General features: G+C 50.7%; 1 protein-coding gene and 1 long non-coding RNA gene across 2 annotated transcripts; one reads left to right on the forward strand and one right to left on the reverse strand.

The window, feature by feature from the left end:
- The first annotated feature begins 1413 nt into the window (after positions 1 to 1413).
- LOC126028739 (zinc finger protein 772-like) lies at positions 1414 to 4021 on the forward strand. The gene is given in 4 exon segments (XM_049787665.1): positions 1414 to 1545; positions 1599 to 1656; positions 3035 to 3410; positions 3412 to 4021. Coding segments are annotated over 4 exon segments (1044 nt in total). The 3' UTR covers positions 3890 to 4021.
- Positions 4022 to 15414: 11393 nt separating this feature from the next.
- Positions 15415 to 17596, reverse strand: LOC126028085 (uncharacterized). Its single transcript, XR_007502374.1, has 3 exons — positions 17500 to 17596; positions 17255 to 17381; positions 15415 to 15665 (listed from the first exon to the last, which is right to left on the reverse strand). It is a non-coding gene; the product is annotated as an uncharacterized LOC126028085 (long non-coding RNA).
- Positions 17597 to 19898: the final 2302 nt, after the last annotated feature.

Genomic DNA, 19898 nt, shown 5'->3' on the forward strand with positions numbered 1-19898 from the left:
GGGGTTACTCCTGGCTCTGTGCTCAGAAATGGCTCCTGGCGGGCTCAGGGGACCATATGGGATGTCAGGAATCAAACCATGTCCATCCTGGGTTAGCCACGTGCAAGGCAAACGCCCTACTGCTGTGCTATCTCTCCAGCCCCTGCTTTTACTCTTTATCCTTGCTTTCTTTTTTTTTTTTTTTTTTTGATTTTTGGGTCACACCTGGCGGTGCTCAGGGGTTACTCCTGGCTGTCTGCTCAGAAATAGCTCCTGGCAGGCACGGGGAACCATATGGGACACCTTTGGTCCTGGATCAGCTGCTTGCAAGGCAAACGCAGCTGTGCTATCTCTCCGGGCCCTATCCTTGCTTTCTATGTAAAGAGTGCACGATGAAACATTTTGGCGATGATATTCAAGTATATCAGTTCAGGAGCTGGAGTTTATCGCAGGTAAAATGCTTGTGTTGCATCTGACCAATCTGGGTTGTACTCCTGGCATACCATATAGTTCACAGAGCACCACCCTGAGTAATTGCTGACTGCAGAGTCAGGAATAAATCCCAAACATTGCCAGGATTTGGCCACAAAACAAACAAAAACTGACCTTGTAGAAAGGCAAATCTTAAATGTTAGGCTTCATAAAGACTGATGCAGGCAGACATTCATTACACATATCGAGACCATGAGAGCACCAAGTCTGGCCTTTCTTCTGAACTTACTTTGTGCTTAGTGGGAACTGTAATGGGACAACCTACGACACAAAGTTGTCCAGGTTGTGATGTTTGCACAGGAGCAACCATCCTGTCCTCAGAAGACAACTGAATAGATTCCAGTAGAAACTTCCTGGGAATCATGGGCAAGGACTTCCCAGGAACTGGATTTGAACTGTGACACTGCTCTGCTCTGTACACCCACCCACTAGGGCTGCATCACACCGAGAGAGGAGGTGATGGACTTTTGAGAGGCAGAAATACGACCACGCTGAAGTGGTTAGTTTCGGGGTCCTGGGGTCATGTGCAGACATGTTGAGCTGTAAAGTGAAGCGGTGGTTGTGAAATGAGTTGTAGGGTGCAGAGCAGGGGAAATCGGGGTTTCCGGGTGGGAGTATCCCCAAGTAGAGGCCAGAGACATAGCGCAGCAGATAAGGCCTTGTACATGCCTATCAGGGTTCAAGATTGGGAATATGCCGTGAGCTTTGCTGGGTATTGTTTGGTCCCCAAACAAAAAACAGCTGCATGCTTCATAAACTTGAACTTCTCAGGGAATCTTCTCATACAGTGGTAAGGCAGGCAGCAGGCTGAAAGGTTGATGGTGGAACCCACAATGGGCGAGGGGTCCAAGTAGTGCAGCAGAGAAGAACCCAGAGACATGGTGTGGGAAGGAATAGGAGCTGCTGCCCCCCCATCCTGGTACTTGGGGTCACACAGTACCCATGATCTCTGCAGGCCCAGAATTATGGCTGGAGTTTGAGATGAGGGAAGGACAGCCTTGCGTGCAGCCCACCTGCTGCTCTGTGATGAGAGGGACAGGAGACACCAAGCTGGGCTGGCGGAAAATCCTGGAGGTGAGGCCTGTGGGAACACAGGTCTTACAGTCTTGGCTCTCCCGCCATGGCAGAGCTGTGTGACCTTCAAGGACGTGGCTGTGTACTTCTCCAAGAGGAGTGGGGACTTCTGTACCACGAAGTGATGCTAGATAACTTGTCGTGGACAGCGCCTCTGGGTAAGACCATCACTCCCCGTCCCAGGCTGAGAGCTGCCCTGCTGTTTGGGACAGCCCAGCTCCCTGTGGACTGGAATCCTGGGTCGGACGCCTTTCCCGGTTCCTAGAGTCACGTACACTGTGCACTTGGCCACCTCTGCCACTTCAGCTGACCCTGACTCCGTCCCAGCCCTGAGGGCTCACATGGCTAGATCTTGGGGTCGAGCCTCCTCAAGATGGGACACTATAGTGCCCTTGCACTAGCGGACCCTCCCCTTGACCTGTGGGGTAACAGTGTGGTCACGCCTTCCCAGGCTTGTTGCTTTGAAGTTGTCTTGTCATCAAGACTTGGTGGAGCTGGCTGTGCACTTGTCCTGAGGCATGTCAGGAGTTAGAAGGACACCAGATACGTCTCTTCTGGGTTAGACTTAACTCTAACCGCACACTTGCTTTAGTGTTGTTGGCCACACTTCGCTTTCCTTTCCTTTCTTTGCACTTGTTTATGCTCAAACATTTGATCTCTGGCTGTTACCCACTGCTTTTATTTTTCAACCTTTTGAGTCCACACCTGGTGATATTCAGGGCTTTCTCCTGACTGCACTCAGAAATCACTTCTGGTTGTGCTTGGCAGACCACATGGAGCCCTGGGATCAAACCTGGCATCTAGTATGCTATTGCTCCGGCCCTTTGCTGTCACCCTCTTGTGTAACGTCACGTACTGTCCCCCAGCTGCCTGGCCCACGGTGCCAGGCACATGAGGTTGTACTTAGTATGTACGTATGTATGCGCTTATGTACTTAGCATGCCTAAGATGTGCATATGCCATCCTTTCTCCTTTAAACAGTATCTCAGCAGTAGCTATAAGAAACACTTTGCAGCTTGGCTCCAGGTCTTACTGAAACTAGTTTTGAGCTCCATGCTGCTGTTGGGACTTTAATCTTTGCTCAACTGCAGTTTGTGCCTTTGTCCTAGGGAGACCCACAGGGCCTTTTGATTCACTTGTAACCCCATTTCCAGTGTTCTCCATTGGAACTCACCCGCCTGGCACTGTTGCAGATTGTCAGCTGGAATGGAGGGTGAGCAGCTACCTCTCTGTCTGAGTTCTGTGGGAGTGTCACGGATCCGAATGCCGCTACCAGTCCTTCCAGCCAGAAGATGCTCCCCTGTGAAAGACATTTTGTACCTAGCTGACCACCAGGTAACATATTCTGGGCTGAAACACACGTGTGTCATGTGTGGGGAACAATCCTGGGCGCATGTCAACCTTCCCAGCCAGAAGCAAGAGAGTGGAGAGAGATCCTTCTGTGGAGATGAAGGCAGGGCCTTGCTTGTGAGCTGCCTTTCTGTCCCAGCATCCGAGAGGTTCAGGGTGACGGCAGGGAGCCGAAGGGCCATCCCAGCAACCTCAGATAGCTTCCAGGACTATGCCAGTGGCAGGACATGGAAGCCACAGAGGAACGCTCAAGATGGAGAGACCAAGGCCTTACAAAGTGGACAGAAACATTTTGAGTGAATTGAGTGTGGAAAAACTTTTAGCCGCAAAGACCCACTGGTTCAGCACCAAAGAGTCCACACTGGAGAAAGGCCTTCCAAGTGTGGTGACTGGGGAAAAACCTTCAGCCGCAAACCCATTCTTGCTCAGCACTGGAGAATCCACACTGGAGAAATGCCATATTCGTGTGGTACTTGTGGGAAAGTGTTTAAGCACAGCTCGAACCTAGTTGTTCATCAGAGTCCACACTGGTGCCAGGCCTTACAAGTGCAGAGAATGTGGGAAAGCCTACAGCCACAAGTCCACACTGGCCCAGCACGAGAGTGTCCACAGTGGAGAGAGGCCCTACGAGTGCAGTGAGGTGGGACACAAGTACAGACTTATTAAACACTGGAGCGTCCACACTGGGGCAAGGCCCTACGAGTGCATTGCGTGTGGGAAGTTCTTCAGCCAAAGCTCTGACCTGGTTGCACACCAGAGAGAGCACAATGGGGAGAAGCCCTTCGTGTGCGACGAGTGTGGAAAGGCCTTCAGCCACAAACACGTGCTCATTCAGCATCACAGAATCCACACTGGAGAAAGGCCATACTGGTGCAGCGAGTGTGGGAAGGCTTTCAGGCAGAGGGCATCCCTCATCCGACACTGGCAAGTTCACACTGGAGAAAGGCCTTCGCAAGCAGGAGTCTACCACCGCCTTGTTCAACACAATTTCTAGTACCTGAGTCTCGAAATGGGGCTATTGTGAGTAGCTGAAGCTGGGCTTCAGTTACCTGGCAGATCTGTGGTGGCAATACTGGGGAAAGTCTTGCAAGCTTGTTTTGGTGGCTGGCCCGCAAACCTTGCTGAAATGTCTGAGAAGACGTCATAATCCACAGTGGTCCGTTATAGGGCGTCTATTAGTAATCGGGCTTTAGGAGACACATCTCTGTTCCTCTTTCTTCTCTAGGGACAGTCATCAGTCAGTTAAGGCCATTCAAGAGCCTCGCTCCTCCCTGCAGCCTCCACTCAGGCATGAACATGGCTGACTGACTGCAGCAGGACGATGCTTGCTTCCTTCTGCTGGTTACTTGTAGCAGTTCATAGACTGTGAAGACTCCAGAGTTGGGCATAGGGGCTACAGCAGTAGGATAGTAAATAGTTCACTTGCCTTACACAGGGCCTACCCAGGTTCGATCCCCAGCACCCCATCTGGTTGCCCACGTATCAGAAGAGAATCCTAAGCACTGTCTGCTGTAGCCCAAAAAGCAGGAGGAAAAGGACCCCAGAAAACAGTCTCAGCCAGGGCTGGGTATGGAGCTCAGCTGTCAGGTGCTTGCCTCACATATGAGAAACCCTCGGTTTGTAGGTTTGGTCCCTGGCACGATGTTGGTAATTTTTCTGACTTTTTTTTTATTGTTGTTTTTGTTTTGGGGCCACATCTTGGGGTGCTCAGGGGTTACCCCTGGCTCTGAGCTCAGAAATCGCTCCTGGTAGCTCGGGACCATTTAGGATGCCAGGAATCGAACCCACCGGGTTCTTCCGGATTGGCCGTGTGCATGGCAAATGCCCTACTGCTGTGCTCTATCTCCGGCCCTCTTTTCTGACTTCCTAATAAAAAGTACTTAAACTGATCTTGGAGATTGTGTTCAGTACATTAGCTGTTCTAAGTGTTGTTTGCAGTAGACTGTGGAGTTTGAGAAGTGTCAGTACATTTTGCACCTGAGAACCCGAGTTGGCTGGTCCCTTTAAAAATCCCCCTTTTCGGGGCCGGGAAGGTGGCGCTAGAGGTAAGGTGTCTGCCTTGCAAGCGCTAGCATAGGACGGACCGCGGTTCGATCCCCCGGCGTCCCATATGGTCCCCCCAAGCCAGGGGCGATTTCTGAGCACATAGCCAGGAGTAACCCCTGAGCGTCAAACGGGTGTGGCCCAAAAACCAAAAAAACCAAAAAACCAAAAAAAAAAAAAATCCCCCTTTTCGGGGCTGGAGAGATAGCATGGAGGTAAGGCGTTTGCCTTTCATGCAAGAGGTCATCGGTTCGAATCCCAGCGCCCCATATGGTCCCCCGTGCCTGCCAGGAGCAATTTCTGAGCATGGAGCCAGGAGTAATCCCTGAGCACTGCCGGGTGTGACCCAAAAACCACAAAAAAAAAAATCCCCCTTTTCCTCATCTATTACCAGATAACTCCTGTTTAGCTTTCTGTTGCTATTGATATTTCCTACTTCTGGGATTTTATAAATGTGGAATAATTTAGTATGTATTACTAATGTATATAACCTCATTAACTGAATAATTATTTTGTTTTGTCAACGTCTTAGTATGTCAGTATTTTATTCATTGTCACCACTTTGTGGCTTTTGGGCTTTACTCAGCAAAGGAAAGCCTGATGGGCTTTACGGACAGGCTTTGGGGACCAAGTGGGGTGCCAAGGTTCAAACCCTGGTCAGCCACATGCAAGGCAAGTGTCCTAAACTCTGTACCCTCCTATTCATTTGTATCCATACTTTCCTGAAAGTGTTTTATTTTGGAGAAATAATTCCAAAGCAAGTGACATAGGAGAGAAAAATGATTATTTCTACTAAGTTACAATTTTCATCTGGTAGCCAGAATAATAGTGCAGTGGGGAAGGCTCTTTTCTTGCATATGGCTGACCTGAGTGCAATTCCCATTACCTCATATGGAACCATGAACCCTTTCAGGATTGATTCTTGAGTTTAGAGTCAGGAGTAAGACCTGAGCATTGTTGGGTGGAACCCCAAAACCACCACAACAAAAGTATCACATTGGCAGATTCCCCACCACCTTTTTTTTTTGTTTGCTTTTTGCTTCAGTTTTCTGTATCTTTACCAATTTGGAGAGAATTGTTGATAGCTCTGAATGTAAAAGTGGGCTTACCTTTTTTCTGTGTTTCTATTTGTTTTTGCTTTGCATATACCACTGTGTGTGTGTGTGTGTGTGTGTGTGTGTGTTCCACATGATTTGTTGGAGAGGGTAACACACAATGGTACTCAGGATCATTTCATTCCCTAATGGATTTTGGGGGACTATATGGAGTAGCAAGGGTTCAACCCTCTTGACTACCTTATTTGGATATAGGAGGGTTGGATTTTGGGGAGGGACCTGGACTCATCTACTTAAACTGTACAATAAATTCTTAACCTCTTAACCTTTAAAAGGGGTGAAAAACACCCTACTGTGATGCATGCTTACAATGCAGCAGTAATTGAAATACAGGTGGACGTGGGTTGGGGAGACAGAACAACACCCAGGAACGCATGTTTGCAGGCAGGAGACTGGGTTTTACCAGCTCGAGCACTGCCAGTTGTGTAACTCCCCCCAACACAAACTACGAGCAGATTTGATCTCAAGAGCTAAGAGTTAGGGGACGGTGAGACAGTGAAGCAGGTATTGCACTTACCTTGCACTCCACAGACCGGGTTCAGACACCCCATGATTCCCTAAGCACCACCAGGAGTAATTCCTGACACACACACACTTGCATGCAGGACGGTGGTTCGAATCCCAGCATCCCATATGGTCCCCCAAGCCTCTCACTTAGCGCTGCCGGGTGTGACCCAAAAACCAAAAAAAAAAAATACAAACAAAAAAAACAAATAAAAAATGTTGTAGATGGTGAAAAAGGCAAGGGAGGGCCCCAAGAAGAGCCTAGCATGTCCAGAAAATAGGTACTATGTAATTTCATCTACATGAAAGTTTAGAAAAATGCTGATGCTTGTGAAAGTGAATAGTGGGAGGGAAGGATCACAAAAGAACATGAAGAGTCTCAGCTGTGTGGAAAACAATTATTACCTTGACTGTGCTGATGGTTTACCATATGCATGGCATGTGCATGTGCTGAAAGGAAGAACATTCTATACGTATAATTATGTTTCTATACATGTAGTGTATAATTTCAGGTTAGGCACATACCTCTTAGAATCATTAAGATCTAAATAGTTACCATAAAAATCTTGTCACAGTTGGGCTCGGAGAGATAGCACAGCGGCGTTTGCCTTGCAAGCAGCCGATCCAGGACCCAAGATCGTTGGTTTGAATCCCGAAGTCCCATATGGTCCCCGTGCCTGCCAGGAGCTATTTCTGAGCAGACAGCCAGGAGTAAGCCCTGAGCACCACCGGGTATGGCCCAAAAATCAAAAAAAAAAAAAAATCTTGTCACAGTCATTCCTTGGAAAGTCATGTCTGCCAACTAGTTTGGCCCTGTATTCCACTTCCCATCTAGAAGGACAGACCCTGCCTGAGCGAGTGAGCCAGCACTGGCTGGACAGCAGCGTTTTCATAGTAAGCGTTCCCATCTCTAGGAATGTAAACGTATGGGATAAGTCCTACCCCGGGAGTCTGGGGGTTTCTGCCAGAGTGGGGGAAGGTCACCGAGGGACTCACTTGTGCAGGGACAGTGCTCTAATGCTGGAGTCTAGCCTCCTTCAACATTTGTGGCCCCCCTTGCCAGTCACGCCACCCCTTGTACGCATTTCCCATGACTGTGACTCATGCATTGCCCTCGAGGTCTCCCAGCCAAGGAGCCTGGCCTGTGAGGTTCGAACACAGAAACTGAGCCCTGTCCCAGAAGACAAGCCCCTCTCCAGCACTAGGGTATATGGAATAATCCTGAGAACTATGCCCTTAGTCAGCTGCTTCCAAAAGTTTTGGAAAGTTCATGCCACTGTCCTGAAAACTTGGGGCTCAGGAAATCCTGAATGTCAGGCCACATGGTTAGGCATGAAGCTCTTATGAGCCTGGAAACAACGCAGACTAGGACAAGTGATTGAGGTGCGCGTGTCACACCACTGTGCCCCCTGGAGCCAAGAGAAGCCCTTCTTCCTTTCATGTGAGGAGCACACATTCTTTCCTTAAACCTTTGTACCTGGGAGTGAGAGCAGGAGCATCATAGCCTAGTCGGATACAGACCAGAGCAGCATGGGAGTGGGACGCTGACCTCTACTGACCAGAAAGGGCCATGGTGCCCACACACACCTGATGCGAGCCCTATCACATCGGGGAAATTCTAGGCTCGGGAGAGAGTGAGGCCTGATGAGGGCTCAGAACACACTCGGTGGCCCAGAGGTAAAATGCAGCCCAGAGGGACCGGCACAAAATGCTATCAGCTTGGAACAAGACAGTGCCTGCATCAGTAGTGGGAGGACCCCGAGAAGAGCCTAGCATGCCCGGGGAAGCCACCACACGTCCTATGCTCCAGGAGTCTCCGCAGATGGGTCTGAGTGGGGAGGGCTCCTATGGGTTGCAGCTCTGCACTGGAGCTCTATCGTATGCACCACCAGAGCTTCTTGCAGTGGGAATGTGCTAACGTGCCACCAGGACGGCTTTCTGAGGCTGTTCCCAGAGGGAGCCTTCTGGTGCCGGAGCAGCTGGGAGCTTCTGCTGTCCCCACACTCACCACATGCATATGGCTTTTCTCCCATGTGGATCCTCTGGTGCAAGACGATACTTGAACTGCGGCTGAAACGCTTGTCGCACTCGCTGCACTTGTACGGCCCGGCCCCTGTGTGGACTTTCTGGTGCTGCACGAGGTAGGAACTGCCAAGGAAGGCTTTGCCGCACTCACGGCACACACAGGGTCGCCTCCTGTGCGCACTCGCAGGTGGAGGCGGCGGCTGGAGCTGTGGACACTCGCAGGGCTTCGCTCCCGTGTGGAGCCTCTGGTGCACGAGGAGGCTGGAGCTGTGGCTGAAGTCGCGCGCGCTCGCTGCACTTAGGTCTTTTGCCAGTGCTGAGCCAGCGTGTCCTTGCAGCTGACGGCCTCCCCGCACTCACGCGTGGACGCCCGGTGCTGTGCCAGCCTGGCTTTGCAGCTGAACACGCGTAGGGCCTCGTGCTGAGTGGCCTCCTGGTGTTTGAGGAGGCTGGAGTACGGCTGGAGAACTTGGTGGCAGCTCTGGCTCCCTCCGGTGTGTAGCCAGGCGGCGGTGCTGCGCTGCGCTGCGCTGCGCTGGCGTGTCCTTGCTGCTGAAGGCCTTCCTCGCGAAGCAGGCCTTGCCGCACTGGCCAGGCCAGGCCAGGCCAAGGCGCGCTCCCCGCGGTGCGCCTTCAGGTGTCGTGCCAGTGTCCTGGCGGCCAAAGGCCTTGCCGCACTCACCGCAGGGTAGGCCTGGTGGGGCTGGAGGGCTGCTGGTGCGTGCCAAGGTGGGCAGCATGAAGGAAGCCCTTGCCATACACGCACCTGGGCGGCTCTTCTGTGCCATCTGCATGCGGAGGAGCCGCCTGCTCCCTGCAAGTCCTCCTGCGGGGCCAGTCCTCAGAAAGCCCTGCCTCGGAGCGGTCCGCTGGCCACTGGGGAGGGCGAGGGGCGCGGGCAGGGGTTCCCCTCCTGCTACAGCCCGGGCTGTGCGGAGGAGACTGAGTCCGCTGTGCAGGGAGAAGCCCGGACTGTCAGCCAAACTGAGGGACAGAGAGGGGCCTAGGCATGATGCCAGTGACCAAACGGGCGAAAGGTGCATCATGGACGTGACCTTCACCTATTCCTCGCACGCTGCCCCAAGCCTGCTCCCGACAGGCACCCCAGGTTGCAAATGGGCAGCATGCAATTGGGAACACGGGAGTGGTGGGAAACCGAACACAACTGAAAGCAGAGCCAGGCCGTAGCTCGGTAGCAAAGCACATGCTTTGCCATCAGTCTTCCAGCACTGGGGAGGTGGGGGGGGGGGGGCTGGGGATTGCAACTGTGGCGGCAATAATGAATGTAGCTTTCAAGGCGGGGTGCAAAAGGCCCATCCTCCAATCCGCTTCTACGTTGCGCACATACAAGATACTCCAGAAAGGCTGACATGAAAGGGAATCAGTCAAAAAGAAAAAATTAAAAAAAGGGAATGAGTCGGGCAATGCTCACAATTTCAAGAAAACTGTGTTATATGAGCACGTAAGTACATGTCAGCGGGCTGCAAACCACAAGAGTGGACTGGAATTCTTCCTCAAATCACCTTCCCATGAGAAATGCGCTTACGGATGACTTGGCTGAATCTCCTCACAGATATCACCTAAGGCAAAAGCAGCCAGGTAGGGGCTGGAGAGATAGCATGGAGGTAAGGCATTTGCCTTTCATGCAGAAGGACGGTGGTTCAAATGCCAGCATCTCACATGGTCCCGAGCCTGCAAGGGTGATTTCTGAGCATAGGAGCCAGGAGGAACCCGAGTGCTGCCGGGTGTGACCCAAAAACTAAACGTTCAGGTTACCAGGCTGTGTTCAGAACTTACTTCTGGCTCTGTGCTCACGGATTATGCCTGCCAAGCTTCGGGAACCACCTGAGATGCCAGGAATCAAACTGAGGCCGGCTGCATATTAAGTGTCCTACCAACTCTGCTTTGGTAAACAATGAATTGTTTAAATTACTCTAAGCCACATTTTGGGTCAGCTTGGCATGTACCAACAGATAACTGTAATGGAAACTTACCCAGTGAGGCCACAAGCACCAAGTTTTCCAGGATCAATACAATTCAAAAATCCCTACCTCAAATGTATATTCACTGCAGCACTATTTACAATAGCCAGACTCTGGAAAATAACCAAGATGCAAAAAAAAATGTGCACTTGGTGAAGGGTAGTATCCAATGTATTTTTGTTGTTTATCGGCCACACCTGATGATGCTCAGGGGTTACTCCTGACTATGCGCTCAGAAATCACTCCTGGCTTGGGGACCATATGGGACGCCTGGGGATCGAGCCATGGTTTGTCCTAAGCTAGCTCGGGCAAGGCAGGCAGATGCCTTACCGTTTGCGCCACCTCTCGGGCCCCACAATGTATGTCTGAAACTCAATCATGAACAATTTTGTAACCACGTTTTTTAATTAAAGCAATTAAAAATAAATTATTGAGTCAAATCAGATAAAGACTTTTTACTTTCTATACATTGGACAGTCCTCGGTAATGACAACAACCAAGACAATAAGAGTTCCTGAAAAGGTGGCAGGGGCCCGTCAGGAAGCCTGAAAGGAGCTGCAAATGCATTTGTCTTTTGATAGATTTAACCCTTCTCCCTCCTCCTTTCCTGATGTTCTATTTCTGTTGTGTTCCATGACAGCCTGAGGCAGAGCTACAGGCTTAGCTTCTCTGGGGCAGAGCAAGGGCCTGGGCTGGGTCAGTAGCTGAGTCTTTCCAGGATAGCAAATGACTCGTCTCAGATTTTCTCTGTGATGACATGAGAGCTTTTCTCTTCGGTGTATGTAATTCCCCAGAGGCCCTTGGCTGAAAAATGCAAGTTAGCAGTTCCTGAAAAAGCTCCCCCCATGAGTTCTTGGCCGTTGGCTGAGGCAGGTCCATTCAAACAAACAACTTCTCAGTAAACATCTCAAAGCGGCTGAGGGATGAACTTGGGGTAAGGCTGCTCTGCACGCACACGACCTGCAGAATTAGAAGGAAATTCCTTGAGCCCAGGCACAGAAGGGCAATAACAGGCTGTCACAGGCAGTCCGACATTCCTCATACTCACAGGTGCTCTCCAGTGCTGTTATGCGAGATAATAAAGTTTTAGACAGTGTTTCCACCCCCACTCAACTCTCCTGAGAAGCCTCATGTCGTGCATGAAAAGCAGCTCACCTGCACTCCCACACTGTCACGCAGACTCCACTGGCATCGATGTCACGGCAGCTCCAGTGGAGTCCGCGTGACATGGTGAAAGTCATGCTCTCGGATCTGAGGCAAAAAGCTTCAAGGAAGTTAAGTCTCTTGGAACAGTCATAGATGGTCCCGTAGCAAGGAAATATTCCCATGTCATGTACTGCTTCTGGGAACAATGATTGTTTTTCTTATTCCATGCTACAGTAACCTGGGAACACTGAGTTCTATAGAAACCCATAACATAACCATTTGAGAGCACATTAATAATTTTTATGAATTACAAAGAAACAGCCGAGAATGGTATTTTAGAAAATAAGCCTTTAGGGGCCGAAGAGGTGGCACTAGAGATAAGTTGTCTGCCTTGCAAGCACTAGCCAAGGAAGGACTCGGTTCGATCCCCCGTCCCATATGTTCCCCCCAAGCCAGGGGCAATTTCTGAGCGCTTAGCCAGGAGTAACCCCTGAGCATCAACGGGTGTGGCCCAAAAAGAAAAAAAAAAATAAGCCTTTAGCAGAAAATCAAGGAATTTTGCCTAAAAGCTATCACTAACACTCTTTTTTTTTTTTTTTTTTGGTTTTTGGGTCACACCCGGCGGTGCTCAGGGGTTACTCCTGGCTGTCTGCTCAGAAATAGCTCTTGGCAGGCACGGGGGACCATATGGGACACCAGGATTCAAACCAACCACCTTTGGTCCTGGATCGGCTGCTTGCAAGGCAAACACTGTGCTATCTCTCCGGGCCCATATCACTAATATTCTTAAGGATAGTAGTAAGAGGGCCGAAGAGATAGCATGGAGGTAAGGCGTTTGCCTTTCATGCAGAAGGTCATCAGTTCAAATCCTGGCATCCCATATGGTCCCCTGTGCCTGCCAGGAGCAATTTCTGAACATGGAGCCAGGAATAACCTCTGAGCACTGCCGGGTGTGACCCAAAAACCACAAAAAAAAAAAAAAAAAAAAAAAGAATAATAGTAAGAATCATTTAGCCACAACTTTGGATCAGTTACAAGTAGAAGAGTTTCTCATAGAAGAATCTAGGGAAAATCCCGTAGCACTAAATCTTACAGCTGGAGACACTTGAAGGACTGTGACAGATTCATGAGTGTCCCTAGAATAAGGCAGAAATAGACCAGGTAAAGGAAACAGGATTTCTTAAGTTCCTAAAAAAAAAAAAAAAAAAAAAAAAAAGCAGCAAGACACACGATTATTATGTCTAACACAGGGCAAATGATGGGAACCACCTATATATATATATAGGACCAGACTATGGCCCACTTAGCATAAGATTAAACTATACCTGATCCCTTCCCCTTACCTTATATAGGAGTGTATGACAGAGGAGTGGTGCATGAAGAAAAAAGTGTCTTATTATAAGTTGCCCTTTTTAGAAATATTAATAAGAGCAATGCCTCCTTAACGTCATCTTACACAGGAACAAAAGGATTTACTAAAAAAGCAAATAAAGAAGGTTGTGGAAGGCTTGAAGCAAAGCTGTACATTGATTGGAGACCTAAACCTGGACCGCAGACATAGATTTAAAATGGTGGATCTATCACATATTAAATGTAAGAAAAATCCTGCTAGTAGCTCAGGCTATAGTAAATGCAGACAATCACCAGAGTGCTATGGTTTAAAAATAGCAAGATTCGGGGCCGGGCGGTGGCGCTAAAGGTAAGGTGCCCGCCTTGCCTGCGCTAGCCTTGGACGGACCGCGGTTCGATCCCCCGGTGTCCCATATGGTCCCCCGAGCCAGGAGCAACTTCTGAGCACATAGCCAGGAGTAACCCCTGAGCGTTACTGGGTATGGCCCAAAAACCAAAAAAAAATAAAAATAAAAAAAAAATAAAAAAAATAAAAATAGCAAGATTCGCTTTGACTCTTGATAAGGTCAGCATGCCTAGAAAATTGTAATATGTGTTGAAAGGAGAAACCTGTAAATTGGTGTATTTTGATTTTTTGCCAATATCCTGCTGTTAAATGTATATAAAAAACCTAGAGACATAAATACAGTTGCTCTGTAGCAGAAGCTCAAGCAAAAGCTCTTAGCCACTTTCCAGCATCCAAGACTTCGAGTCTTTTGTTAACGCCGACCGCTTGCCCACCTGTCTTCCGAGGAGGACCCTAGTGCTGCCCTCCGATGTCTGTGGCATCACACCTGAGCATTGTTGGGTTTGACCCAAAAAAACAAATAACCTAGAGCCAGATAACATGCGTCACATAAATGAGCCTTGCGACCAGAAGGCCTAGTCTTGAATGTTCACATCTAAGGGGAGACTTGAACAGAAAATCCTCATAAAGGTGGGTTCTCCTCCCCCTCCAGTAACGTGGAAGGAGGATAAAGGCTGTTGAAAGATGTTTAACTAATGACAAGAGGTTCATGGGTTTTTTCCTTTTTGATTTCTTGGCCATAGTCAGCAGTGCTCAGGGGACCATATGGGATGTGGGACCATGGGTCAGCCAAGTGCAAGGCAAACATCCTCCCCCCACTGTGCTGTCACTCTGACCTAAAAGTTCATGGTTTTCTCGTCTCCCAACTGATGCTCAAGAGGTAGTAGGGGGGGCCTGAGAGATAGCATAGAGGTAAGGAGTTTGCCTTTCATGCAGAAGGTTATTGGTTCGAATCCCAGCATCCCACATGGTCCCCCGAGCCTGCCAGGAGCGATTTCTGAGTGTGGAGCCAGGAGTAACTCCTAAGCGCTGCCGGGTGTGACCCAATCCCCCCCCCCCAAAAAAAAGAGGTAGTAGGGATCAGTCCCAGCAATCACAGATCACAGATAGATGAGGTCCAATACGAGGAATGAGGGCGCAGCAACGCTCTAGTCCTGCCAGGTTGTATCCCACCCTAACCCCAGGACCATTTCCCCAGCCCCACAAGTGAACCCTGTGGGCACGCCAAAAGAACCCAAAAGTGGGAACAGGGTAAGGAAGGGCTGCAATGCACGTGGAGGAGAACAGAGACACAGGAGACCCAAGCAAGAAAGAACATGGTAGTCTTGCGCCAATTCTCCACCCAAGGTTTCTTTCTTTTGGTTTTTAGGCCACATCCAGCAGCGCTCAGGGATTACTCCTGACAGGATCGAGACCATATGGGATGCTGGGATGCTGGGGATTGAACCTAGGTTCGTCCAGGTCGGTTGCAAGCAAGGCAAATACTCTATTTTTGTGCTATCAATCCAGCCCTCACCCAGGTTTTTGAGAGCATCCCAGTTCTTGGGATGTATGAGCCAAACCAAGGGCACTGCATGGCCAGTGGTAGCTGAAGTGAGTGAAGGGAATTGAGAAGAGCGTGTCTGTGCTGCATGCAATTAGTGCAGGAACCAAAAGCAGCTAGGAGTTCCGTATGAGTCGTTCACAGGAAGATGTGGGGATGGGAAGGGCCAGAGGACTACTGGGATCCCAAGCTAAAGTAAAAACAAGTGAGCAAAGCAAAAGGGGAACAAAAAAACAGGCTTGTGCTGAAGATCTTTGGGCACTGAGAAAAGAGTTAAGTACAAAACCATTTTAGCCAGAAGCCCGTCTACCAGCAGAATGCAAGTCGAAGTTTAAGGGGCCTTCTTGGGGCCCTGAGAACAAGTAAATGGGCTTGTTCCTGAAATACCTCTGAGCTTTCATACTGCCATACCATAAAGACTGATGCTTATTCAGGCAGGCCTTTGGTTGCAAGTGCTTTAAAGAAGCACTGGGCCCGACTCCTAGGGGAGCCAAGGCTCCCTGATCACTCAGGTGTCCTCATTGCCCTCATAAAAGGGATCAGAGCGCACCCGAAGCCTGCTGGTTCTAGACAGCCCTGACAGGACAACCCCTCAGCAAAAAGCACTCACCAGAGCCAGGCTTCCCCGGGGCTCAGCTGCCTCTACCTTCTCTGGTGCGATTCGTTCCCCTCAGGATACATCCGGCCGATTCTTTGCGATTGGGAAACTGCCAGTCCTACAACAAAAAATGCGGTGAAGGCTGGACAGAGGGTGGGAATCCAGCAGACCTGTAGGATTATGGCAGAAAGTGTTCCATTTCCCAAAGTGGGTGATGGCTTCCACATCGTTCCCTGCATGTCAGAACCCAGAAAATGTCCATCAGGAAAAGTGACTTGGAGCTGTCTTATGAATTCATACTTGGGGTGGGAGACCTGCGTCCCTCCCCAAAATCTGCAGCAATGGGCGAGATATTCAGCGTGAGACCCAAGAGTATGGGGCTACTCGTGCTCCTGTGATGCTTGGGAACCAAAGCAGGGAGCACATGTGCTCAGCCACCAGAATTCCTGCCCCATCTCTCTAGCCCCAACACCTGTGACTTGGTCACCAATCAAGGAACAGCCAGGCCAGCTGAGTTCTGCTTAACTGAAAGACTCCTGAGCTCTGAGCCCTGCACTGCAGTCTCCTGAACCCCTCACCGCTCTCATGAGCCTCGAGTCCCTCACATCAGAGCCCCTCATAGAAGACTCTTGAGCCCCGAATCCCTCACAGCAAAATTTCAAACCCTAAACTCCTCACTGCAGGGGTCAGGCCAAAGCGGCCAGAATACCTGACTCTACACTACGCCCAATACCCATGCTCTGGCTGATTCTCTAAGTGAGGCCCAAAAACTCTTTTTCAAGGGGAGTCCAGCAAGAAGACAGGCACCGTGTCTCACCGCCACTAACTTAAACCGGGCAACGGCTGTTCACGGCCCCACTAGAGAGAATACGTGACTGTCGGAAGCCAGCCAGCCAGGATGGAGGGCCGGGCAGTCTCCCAACATGGACATGACCTTGAACACAGCGTCCCTTCCAGAGGAGCCGCCGCGGGTCTCAGCAGCTCCCCTTGACTGAGTGGACCTAAGTAGGTCAAGGCTGCTAACTGATGCGCGGAACCCATGCCACCGCTGATAAGCATTTCTGAGACGTGGGGAGGGCCGGATGCTCAAGAGCAGGGGTGGCGAACGCGTGGCTCTCGGCCAAAATGAACGCGGCTCTTTGCCAAGTTTGGATTTTGTTCTGCTGCTTCTGAGGAGGGACCTCTGAGGAGAAATCTTCGAGCCGCCATCCCGACTCCCATCCTTCAGAAACAACTGCACGGGCCAGCGAGCGGGGGGACACCGGTGTGTCACATGTTGTGTCACATCTGGCCGTCACTTCTTAGTGTGGAGGACGCAGCACACCCTCACCATCACTGCAGGATTTTGATCCTCCCTCAAAATGGCAAAATGCAGCGTGTGTTTAATAGGTTATTGTTGGAATTAGATGCTTTTGTGTGAGTGATCGTCGCTGCGTGGTGTGGCTCTCTGACTCTGTTTAAAACGTTGGCTCTCTGCGTCGAACTGGTTCGCCACCCCTGCTCAAGATCAAGAGGTCGGTCGTAGGGCTCAGTCCCAGCAGCCGCAGACAGACGAGGTCCAATCCGAGGAACCAGGGTGCGCCCCCCCCAACCCCAGGACCATTTCCCCAGCCCCTCAAGACCCCCCAAGCGGGCCCGGGGTCAGGAGGGGCTGCAAGGCACGAGCAGGGGGAGAGGCCCGGGGCCGTGCGACGAGCGAGGGCTCACCCAGCGAGGAGATGAGGGCGAAGTTCTCCATCATCACGTCCCGGTACAGGTGCCGCTGCGCCTCCTCCAGCAGCTCCCACTCCTTGCGCGAGAAGGCCACGAACACGTCCTCGAAGGTCACGCCGGGCTGCGAGGGAGAGGCTCAGGCCCGGGCACGGGACGGGACGGGACGGGACGGACGCCCGAGGCCCGGGCCCCCCTGGCCAGCCCCGCGCCCTCCTCGGCCCCCCCAGCGCCCCGCTCACCTGCGCCGCGCTCATCGAGGCGGCTCCCCGAAGGGCCCCGCGCGCGGGCGGCCGCCTCCAGGTGCGTAGCCGCGGGGACGCCACGGCCGACGTCGGGATCTCCGGCCCAGCGAGGCCGCAGACAGGCAGGTCCGAGCGGCGAGCGAGCGAGCGCGCGCTCCGCGATGTTTACCCGCGGCGGCGCAAGGCCTTCTGGGAGATGACGTCGCGACGTTCCGAAGCCGTTGGGCCGCGGCACGCGGGGAGCGCGGCGCGGGGCCCTCGGGGAAATGTAGTTCGCGCCCGGGACGCCGTGGACGATGGGTAATGTAGTTCCGTTGCCGACCCTGTTGCGCACGCGCTTCGCCCCAGCCCGCTAGAGCTAAAAAAAGAAATGAACAAAACCCACCTCCCACCTCCCTGCTTCCACTTCCTCCCATTCCCTCCAAATAAGCAAAGAAAAAAATACCTGAAAAACAAACTAGAAAACTTTCCCAAATCCCCGAAACACTGTTGTGCATTTCCCCAGGGAAGGGGAATTTGCACTGGAACAGCTGGGAGCGGAATGGAGATCGTGGGGCCACAGAAACCTGCAAAGAAAGACACTCAAAACAGGAAAAAGAAACAGAAGGAAACAAAACATCACCAGGGAATCTGAAGGGCCAGGAACCCAAGAAGAGATTGGGGCGGGTGGGAGACCTGGAGGGAGGTGGAGGGAACGTAACTAGCAGAACACTTTGGGGGTGAAGCGAAACAGTGAGACATGGGGGGCGGCTTATGCAATTGAGACTGAGAGGTGTCCAGTGCAAATCCCCAGAGTGAATGAGCAGCCCTCAGCCCACCCCCTGGGCCTTCCTTTAGTCCCCCAAAGCAGATCCCTCCAAAGGAAGAGAGGAAAAAAGAGGAAAGAAGGAAAAAAAGAAAAACACAGAAGATGACTGATTGAAAACATATTTTTAAAAAGAGATATACTGGGGAAGGGAGGAGAATCCCATAACTAAGTGCTGAGGAGGGACCTGCTTTGGGGGTGACATTACGTGTGAAACGGTATTAGCAGGGGCCCCTGGTGATGGTAGTGAGGACGGCCTTGCACCGGACTGAACCGGCTTTGATCCTCAGAATCACTGGTGCTAACGGGACCCCAGGCCTTCCCGACCCCCACCCTCCACAAGAGGGGCAGGCTTGAGGAAGTCGCTGGCAACTTTCCTTCCCACTAGTCCCCATTCTCAAGTGCGTAGGAGTGAAGTTTATATAGTTTAGTAGGATATCACAGTTTAATCCACGTTTGCATTATACAGAACATAATCTTCTCTCCTTCCCCCTTTGGCTCACCACCTTACAGGTCGACTTCTATTCCTTTACCCACTCACCCCACCCCCTATGACCCCACATTTAACCCTTTTCGCCTTCATTTCTTCTCCCCACTCAAGCCAGCTGCCAACCAGCTCCCAAAGTGAAAAAATAGTCTCTCAGACTGAGAAGAAACCAACACTTTGTTGCCATTGATCGGCTCCCAGCGGCCTCCTTTCCTCCAACTCCCTTCATTGCATACCTGTGCTTGCTACCTTAATCGGTTTCTGAGAAGTCCCCACTCAAAGACATTTCCTGATAAGGGACTGTTGAGAGAAGTTTTGAAGACTCCAGAAGGCCAAATAACAGACTAAAGTGGTGTCCAGTAACTTAACACTCCCCTGGTTATTTCTAAAGACATAAAAGGGACATGTATATCTCCCTTGAGTATCTTAGATGTATTCCCTTAACACAGGGGTCTCAAACTCAATTTACCTGGGGGCGGCAGGAGGCAAAGTCGGGGTGAGGCTGGGCCACATAAGGGATTTCACACACAAAAAAGTCCTCAAATCCAGGACCAAAGATGGTTGGTTCGAATCCCGGTGTCCCATATGGTCCCCCGTGCCTGCCAGGAGCTATTTCTGAGCAGACAGCCAGGAGTAACCCCTGAGCAACGCCGGGTGTGGCCAAAAAAAAAAAAGTCCTCAAACGTCATTATTAACAGTTTTAATTATTTCTTCTGAACATGAATAGAACATTGAGTGAAAATCATGAACAGTTCTTCTGAACATGGCATCTTTTGTCTATTCCTTGCTGCCAGAGACTTGACAGCGCTTCTTCTCACAAATCTGAACCACATTTGGCTTTAGAGAGGAAGCAGTTGAGACCCTCAGTATGGCTTGAAGATGATCATCATTAAGTCTAGACCTGTACTTTGACTTATTGAAGTTCAATGTGGAGAATAACTTTTCACACAAATATGTGCTCCCAAAAAGGCACATGGTGCGCTTGAACAATCGGGAAAGCTCAGGAAGCTGGGGCAATTTTCTCAAAAATTTCCCATGCATGTCTGCTTTTCCACTAAGTGGCTCTGTGCTTTTTGAAGTCTGCAAATCCGTGATCAAATTCCT

Source organism: Suncus etruscus, chromosome 14, assembly GCF_024139225.1.
Source record: "Suncus etruscus isolate mSunEtr1 chromosome 14, mSunEtr1.pri.cur, whole genome shotgun sequence".
NCBI classification, from domain to species: domain Eukaryota; kingdom Metazoa; phylum Chordata; class Mammalia; order Eulipotyphla; family Soricidae; genus Suncus; species Suncus etruscus.